The 7692-nt window shown below is 68.2% G+C and overlaps 1 protein-coding gene across 1 annotated transcript; it reads left to right on the top strand.

Annotated features, from left to right (window-relative positions):
- Positions 1-1423: 1423 nt before the first annotated feature.
- Positions 1424-6785, top strand: PLPP2 (phospholipid phosphatase 2). Its single transcript, XM_074565942.1, has 6 exons — positions 1424-2258; positions 4291-4442; positions 4748-5025; positions 5202-5259; positions 5389-5565; positions 5672-6785. Exons 1-6 carry the CDS (start codon positions 2207-2209, stop codon positions 5807-5809), a joined length of 855 nt encoding a protein of 284 aa, XP_074422043.1. The 5' UTR covers positions 1424-2206; the 3' UTR covers positions 5810-6785.
- Positions 6786-7692: the final 907 nt, after the last annotated feature.

Genomic DNA, 7692 nt, shown 5'->3' with positions numbered 1-7692 from the left:
GCTCCCGCATCCCCGCAGGTTTTGGGGGATGGAAAAGGTTCCTCTCTGCTTCCAGGGCGCAGGAAAGCAGCAGCGACGTGTCAGGGCCGTGCAGGATCTGCCCACCCCACGCTCCCCACACGCGGCCATGGCGGGTGCATGGCTGCTGCAGCCGCGGCGCTTTGATGGCAGAGGGGACCCCTGTGCCGGGGACCCCTGCGCCAGGGACCCCCTACCCCTGGGTGCCGGACCTTCGCCAAGCTGCATGGCCGCTCCCTTTCCTGCAGCGGCCCAGGGAGGGGGCTCGGCCGCCCCCAGCAGCCCCCGCTCCTCCAGCTCGGGATGGTGGGAGACCGCCATCCACCTCTCGTGAGCCTCCGTGCGAGGGGCCAGCAGCGGAGAGGTGGGCAAACCTCCGGCAGGGGGGAAAAGGGTCCCAGTCCCCCCCAGAGTGGAGCATCAGCATCCCCCACTCAGGATGGCGTCCCAGTGCTCGCCGGGGGCTGGGAGGGCTGGGACTGGCATCCCACAGGACTCCACGGCCCCCCGGCATCCCCCCCGGGACTTCACAATGGCCAAGCGAAGCTGGAGGTAACCTAACAAACAGCGCCCAAATGCCACCAGTCCCCGACGCAGCCGAGAGCGGGGGCTGCTTTGCTCCCCGTGACACCCCAGCACGTGGCCCGAGCCGAGGGCAGCCCATTGGGCCGGGCTGGGCCATTCCGGGGTGGCTCCCGCCACCCTGGCACCGTCCGACCGCCACGGCACCGCGTGGGGCAAAGTCCTGCCCGCCGCGACGCTGCTGCCTCTCGCTCCGCTCTGCCCCGCCGGGCCCGATCCTGCCCTCGCTGAGCCCCGCGCTGCCACCTCTTTGTCCCCACCATGGCCCAGCCCGGAGCCTCCACGCCAGCCATGACAGCGGCTGAGCACAGCCAAGGACGGCTGGGACTGTGACAAGGAGGGGAGATTTATCCGCCGTGGGATAAAACCCGTTTTAAACCCCACGTCCCCCCCTTGGACAGCCCACAGGCGCCGGCCAACCTCCCCTCCTGCGGCACCCCCCTGCCCTGGGGCAGTCACCTCCCCGCCACCGGCATTTGGGGCAGCACGTGCCAGGCAAATCCTACTCCGGTAGCCGTGACAGGACCCCGTGGCACCGACGGGCCGAAGGGAGGTTGTCGGAGGTTGGATGGGGTCGGATGGGAGCAGAGGAAAGCCAGCGAGTGGTTCTGCCCCTCTCCTTAAATCCCAGGGCAGCCCGAGAGCATTTCCAGCTCCGCTGGCTTCCCGCAACAGCTCCGACATTCTCCACAGGCCACTCGCGCTGCACTTAAATAAACCAGCCCAGTAGCTATCGTTTGGGTGGTTTCTGTATTATTTATGTTTCCTTCCGCTCCCGACCAAGAGCTGGGCCTGGAGCAAACAGCCGGGCTGCGGCCGTCCCCGCTCCCAGAGGGACTCGCTGTGGGGACCCGCACCCCAACCTTTCGTCCCGTCCCCGCCGCCGGTGCCAGTGGCTCGGTGCGTCCCCAGCCCCAAAGGGCAGCACCGGGAACCCCGTCCTGCTCCGACCACCTCCGAGACTGGGGAAAATCCCGCTCCAGGGGTTAAATCACTGCTTAAAACAAACACTCCTCGCCTCGTCCTGTGTTTAAATCCACTGCTCTGCTCCCCGCGGCCTCCGAAGGCTCCCGGGGAACCCTCCTGCCCCCCCAACTCCCGTATCGCGACTGGGCCAGCCCCCGTATCGCGACTGGGGCAGCCCCGTGGCCGCTGCCGGTGCAGCCGGCGCGTTTCTGGCCGCGTTTTCCCACTGATTTTTTTTTTCTTGGTTTTTTTTTTTTGTTGTTGTTTTTTTTCCTCTTTTTACCCTTTTTCCCCTCAGGAAAGCAGCCTGGCGGGACACGGCCGGCTCCCCCAGGCTCCCCCCCTCCTTCTCCCCCTTCCCCTCGCCGCAGCCGAGCCGGGGCGGGGGCGCGGGCCGGAGCCGAAGACGCTGGAGCGGGGCCCGGGGAAGCGGCGGGGCGGGGGGTCCGGGCCCGGGCCGCCCCCGGAGGGGGACCCACCGTCCGCCCCCGCCCCAGCCGCGGGCGGGGGCAACGGCGGGCGGGGCCGCCCCGCCCCGCCCCGTCCCGTCCGCCCGGACTTTACCTCCCGACCGGGCCCGCGTCGTTCCAGGCCATGTGAACCGCGGGGCCGGGCCGCGGGGCCGCCGACCGGCAGCGGGATGGAGCGCAGGAAGGTCTTCGTGGTGCTCGACGTGCTCTGCCTGGCCGTCGGTGAGCGCTCGGCACCGGCGCGGCCGCGGAGCCCCGAATCGGGCGGCTCCGGAGCGTACCCCCGGTGGGGCTGGGGGCGGGACCGGGGGTCCTGGGTCCCCCCGCGCCTCTCCCCGGGCTATCCCGCTGCCGGTGCTGTGGGCCTGGGGGGGCACCTGCGCGGCGCCGGTCCTGGGGCTCTGGGCCTCCCCGAGGAGCCGCGGGGCGGGGGGGGGGGGGCTCGGCTGGAGGCGGTGGGGCCGGGCGGGCAGCGGCTCCTGCCCCGGAGCTGCCGGTCCCTGCCGTGGAGCTGCTGCCCCGACGTGGGGCCTCCCCGGTGCCCCGGGGGGTCCTCAGCCCCCGGGCCGGGCGGAGAGGGGGGGGCCGGGGCCGGTCCCGGTGGCCGCCGGCGGGACCCGCCCGGGCGCGGGGGGGGGAGACGGTTCCTCCTCCCGCCGGCCGGACCCGGTGCCCCGCCGAGGGGAAGGGGAGGCTCCGCGGGCGGTTGGGGTCGGGGGAGCCCCTTCCCGGTGCCCCGACAGCTCCCCCCCCCGGCCCCGTGCAGGCAAACGCCCGTTTCTAAAACTGACGCTGAGAAGCACCTAATTAAGACGGACTAAAAATAAAGGCCCAGGTCGTAATTTCAGCCTGAACGTCCCGGGCCGGGAGCTGCTCCCGGGCTCCGGGCCCCGGTGGGGAGCGGCAGGTTCCTGTTTGTGTTCGGGCCGTTTGTTGGGTTTTTTTTGGTTTTTTTTTTTTTTTTTTCTCTCTTCGGGTGTCGGTGCCTTTTATTTTTAGGGGAGCTTTTTTGGAGGATGAAATTATCCCGAAAGAAAATTCCGTGTCTAATTTGAGCTGCAAATTAGCCTTGGAGGTGTACACCGAGGCGGCCGCCGCCGGAGCCGGCAGCAGCGGGGGGGGGGGGCTCCTTCGGGCGGCCGATGCCCCCGCCCGGGGAACCGGGGGGGGGGGGGGGGGCGGGCAGCAGCCCGGTGTGTTACCGTCGTTTCCCCCCCTCGCTTGGGGGGTCCGGGTGCGGGTTGGGGGGGGGGGGGGCAAAGGTGCGTGTTCCCGGGAGGCGGAAACCGCCGGGAGAGGCGGAACCGGGAGAGGAGCCCGGGTTTAAGGCGGACTGCGGGCCGGGGCAGGGCCGCGCGTCCCGGGGCTTTTACCGGAGAAGAGCATCCCGGGGCCGTTGTGCCCTGTCTCCCCCCGTGGGAGCCCCCGGGGGTGCCGGGGAAGCGTCCCCTGGGCAGGGACGGAGCGGCCGCAGGGGCGGGAGGTCCCCTTCCAGTGGGGGGGGGAGGGGGGTCTGGCAAGCCTCCTCCGTGGGGCAGACACCCCCAAAACCCCTCTTGATCTTGGGGATGAGCCCATCCAGGGTCGAGCTGGAGGATGCCCGTGGTCGGGGCACGCTGGGCGGAGAATCCTCCGTGCCCGAGCTGATCCGGCCGGTTGTGGCATGTCTCCAGAGCCCTGGCAGGAGCGAGGGCTGCCGGAGGGCGTGAGTGGGAAGCCAAGCGTGGATCGCCCCCCAGCATCTCTGGGCACTGGCTCTCCTGGAGCTGGTGCGAGGCACCGAGGCCATCTGGGGCCTGGGGGCCCTTCCCTGCTGTAAAACAGGTTTGCAAAAGATGCCTGTGCTCGTTAATTCTAACGAGCTCTGTCCTCCTGGGCCAAAAGACCCAGGGGAGTGTGAGGAGAGGGCACAAGATCAGCCCCGGTGTCCTGCACTGCGGTGGCAGCTCCTGGGGGGAGCGGGGCAGCCCTGGGGGCTCTGCGGGTGCCCGGTCGTGGCCGTCTCCTGTGGTATCTGGGCGCTGCAGGCAGCTGCGAGCTCCGATAGGGCCCTATCAGCGGCGGGGGCTGGTGGGTGCGAGTCCTCCTGCCCTGGGCGCAGGCGGCTGGGGACTGTGTCCCCAGAGGGGATCCCTCCCCAGCAGCAGGGAGCGGAGACCCGGGGGCGAGGGACGGGGAGACGGCATGGCGCCGGGTGCCTGCGCGGGGCCTGCGGCCGAGTGTACCCAGCCCTCACCTTCTTTCTGCCTTGCAGCGTCTCTGCCCTTCGTCATCCTGACGCTGGTGAACTCCCCCTACAAGCGGGGCTTCTACTGCAACGATGACTCCATCCGCTACCCCTACAAGGCGGACACCATCACCCACGGCCTCATGGCTGGGGTGACCATCACCTGCACCGTCGTCATTGTAAGGAAGCACCGATGCCATCCCGCCGGGGCAGGGACGTCCTGGCACGTGTCATCCCAGAGCTGGGTGCCAGCACAGCCCTGCCCTGCTGGGGGTCAGGAGCTCCCTCTGGGGCGGTGGGACCCACATCCCCATGGGGGTGGCTCCCTGCAGGGAGGGGGAGAGGCCCCGTGGGCTCCTGTGGCAGGCGGGTGCCAGGGGCTCCTCTGCCGCAGCCCTGGGAGCCGGAGCATCCCGTGCCCCTGGTGCTGGGGAGCTGCTCGGTGGCCCCCGGACCCTCACCCCTTGCCCCTTGTCCTCTGCAGATCTCATCGGGGGAGGCGTATCTGGTCTACACGGAACGCCTCTACTCCAAGTCAGAGTTCAACAACTACCTGGCCGCCCTCTACAAGGTGGTGGGGACCTTCCTCTTCGGTGGGGCCATCAGCCAGTCCCTGACAGACCTGGCCAAATACATGATCGGCCGTCTCCGGCCAAACTTCCTGGCTGTCTGCAATCCCGACTGGTCCAAGGTGAACTGCTCCATCTACGTGCAGCTGGAGAACGTCTGCCGGGGTGACAGCGGGAACGTCACCGAGTCTAGGTGAGCCGTGGGGCCGCAGGACCTCACCCCCACCCCCCCAGGCTCCTGTGGTCCAGTGGCGGCCGGGGGGTATCGACGCTGTCCTGCTGCAGGGCAGAGCCTGAGGAGCAGGTAGGGGGCCAGCTGGGCGCTGGGGGCTCGCTCTCATGGCCTGACGTGTCCTTTTTTCCCTGCAGACTGTCGTTCTATTCCGGACACTCCTCCTTCGGGATGTACTGCATGATGTTCCTGGCGGTAAGTGCCACGGGAAGGCGATGAGCCCCCCCAGGTCCCGTTCCCCCCCCCCCCCGCCCCCGAGCACCTCATCTTCTGGCCGGTTGGTGCCCCTGGCGCTGGGTGATTGCTCCCCCCTTCGCTGCCCAGCTCTACGTGCAAGCCCGGCTGGTGGGGAAGTGGGCCCGGCTGCTGCGTCCCACCATCCAGTTCTTCCTCATCGCCTTCGCCATCTACGTGGGCTACACCCGGGTGTCCGACTACAAGCACCACTGGAGCGACGTGCTGGCGGGGCTGCTCCAAGGGGCTCTCATTGCCGTCCTCATCGTGAGTGTGTCCCCCCCCTGCGCGACACGACTCTCTGCCGGGCTGCCACGGAGCTGCTGCAGGAGGGGGTCCCCAAACCCTCTTTCTTCCCTTTGGTCTTTTCCAGGTCCGTTACGTCTCTGACTTCTTCAAGCAGCGTCCCCCGCGGCAGTGCGACGAGAAGGACCCCGAGCGCAAGCCCAGCCTGCCGCTCACCATGAGCGACCCCGACCGCAATCACTACAGCTACCGGGGCGCCCCGTGAGCCGCGCGCGGCCACGCGCCGGACTGCACCACCTGCCCCTCGCCGCGCACCGCTCCTGCCGCGGGGGGACGGGGACCCTGGCTCTGTCTTCACCGTCGGCTCCACGTGCCTCCGGTTGCCGCAGGTACGTGCGGGGCGGCCCTGCACCCCCGGCTCCCCGCGGTGCCTCGGTGCTGGCCAGTGCCCGGCGATCCCAGCGCCCTGCCCGCGGGAAGGGGGAGGTCCTCGGTCCCCTGTGCGTCTGAGTCACGCTCCAAGGCTGCCGTCCCAGCCCTCCGCACGAAGGGAAGGGAGGGGAGGGTGGCACGTGGGGGTGGATTTATCAGGCTGGCAAACCGCGCCGAGCAAAGAGCAAACTCGTCGGGAAGTCTGAGGTTGCCTGTGCCGAGTGCGTGTTATCCCTGTCAAATTATCCGGCCTTACGAGTACAAATCCTCGCGAGCACAGGGGGGAGGAGGACAGCTGCTGGGCTAGCAATACTTTTTTTGGAAAGGATTAAAGCGATCCAGGGCTCTTCTCTGTTCCCTCCTTACCTTGAAAAGCAGTCTTGGCTGCCAGCAGCCCGTGCGAGCGAAGGGGCCACGGCCGGGCTTTTCTCTGGTGGTGCCCCATGCTGGAAGCCAAGGGCTTGGTGTGCCCGTCTGCTTCGCGCCTGGCCTGGGGCGAGGGGGATGCTTCAGCCTTTGTCTCTCCTGCGGCTTCAGCTGATGCTTTAGGGGGTGCTGGGGGTGGGCAGGGAGGGTGTAGGGGAGAAGCTTTCTGTGGTAAAGGAAAATAAATGGGGATGTGGAGCTGGACACAGGACTCCGAACTCCGTGGGAAGGTGAAGAACGGGCCACAGAGCCATCCCATCGCTGACACGCAGCCGCCTCCGGCGCCGGAGCGCTGTGGGCCTCTTCTTAAACTACACGCGTTTTGATTATGATATGTTTTTATAATTTTTTTTTTTTTTAAATTAGATCATCCGTAAAGAATGTCTGTGTCGGGCCTGTTCTCTTATTCCTCGGATGCTCCTGGCCTCGGAGTAGATGGGCTTAAGTGGTGAGAGTTTCCTCTCCCAAAGGAAAGGGGTCTGAAGCCCTCCGTTAGCAGGGGGTTTGCTGCGCTGGGGAGGGGGCTCTCAGGGCTGCTGAGCCCCCTCTCCTGGTGGTGCTGAGGAACTTGGGCTCCACTGGGGCCGATGGGGCGGTGGGGGGGCTGACGGGAGCAGCATCTCCCCGGGGGAGGGAGCCCCAGCAGCCATGGGGGCGGCCAGCCGCCCCTCTCCCGCGCTGCCTGTGAAATATCACCTCTCGTATCGAATACGATATTCTTCGACGTCCCGTAATTCGAGAAATACCGCTTTGTTCTTTGGCTGGCCGGCCCCATGAGGGACGAGGAGAGCCAGGGCTGGCGCAGGGCTCCCGGGCCCGTCCCGCGTGGGCTCCCGTCCTGGCGCTGCCTTCGCCCTGGCCCCGGGAGTCTGTTGCGCTCCCCGACACCGCGGCGGCCTCCGCGAGGGGGAAGGGAAGGCGGGGAGAAGCTCTCGGAAAAAGTGACGTTTTGTGCCTGCAGCTCCCTTGGCCGCTGCAGCAGCCGGAGCCGAGGGAAGGCCGGGTGCCGAGGGAGCCTTGGCACAGCCCCATCGTGTCCCTCCTGCCGCGGGGAGGGCGGCAGTGGGGCCAGGCTGGGGAGCCATGGGGGGCACCGGGGGGCAGCACCCCGGCCGGACAGGCTCGGGGTCAGCCTGGGCTGTGTCTGCCCCACTGCGGTGTCGGTACCCCTTGTCCTGGGGTCTGGATGGAGGCGGGGGCATCCCAGCTCTGCCTGTGGCACTTGGGTCCTGCCGGGGGCTTGCTGGGGGGCGGGGGGGGAACGGAGCTGCCGATGCGGCACTGGGAACC

Source organism: Larus michahellis, chromosome 23 (assembly GCF_964199755.1).
Source record: "Larus michahellis chromosome 23, bLarMic1.1, whole genome shotgun sequence".
Lineage (NCBI taxonomy): Eukaryota > Metazoa > Chordata > Aves > Charadriiformes > Laridae > Larus > Larus michahellis.
The sequence above is the reverse complement of the archived record's forward strand: the minus strand, read 5'-3'. Positions and strand labels throughout refer to the sequence as shown.

Coding starts and splice junctions, on each gene's coding strand:
- PLPP2 (XM_074565942.1), top strand. CDS start 2,207: ATGGAGCGCAGGAAGGTCTTCGTGGTGCTCGACGTGCTCTGCCTGGCC. Junction 5,026..5,201: donor GGGAACGTCACCGAGTCTAG/GTGAGCCGTGGG, acceptor TTTTCCCTGCAG/ACTGTCGTTCTATTCCGGAC. Junction 5,566..5,671: donor CTCTCATTGCCGTCCTCATC/GTGAGTGTGTCC, acceptor GGTCTTTTCCAG/GTCCGTTACGTCTCTGACTT.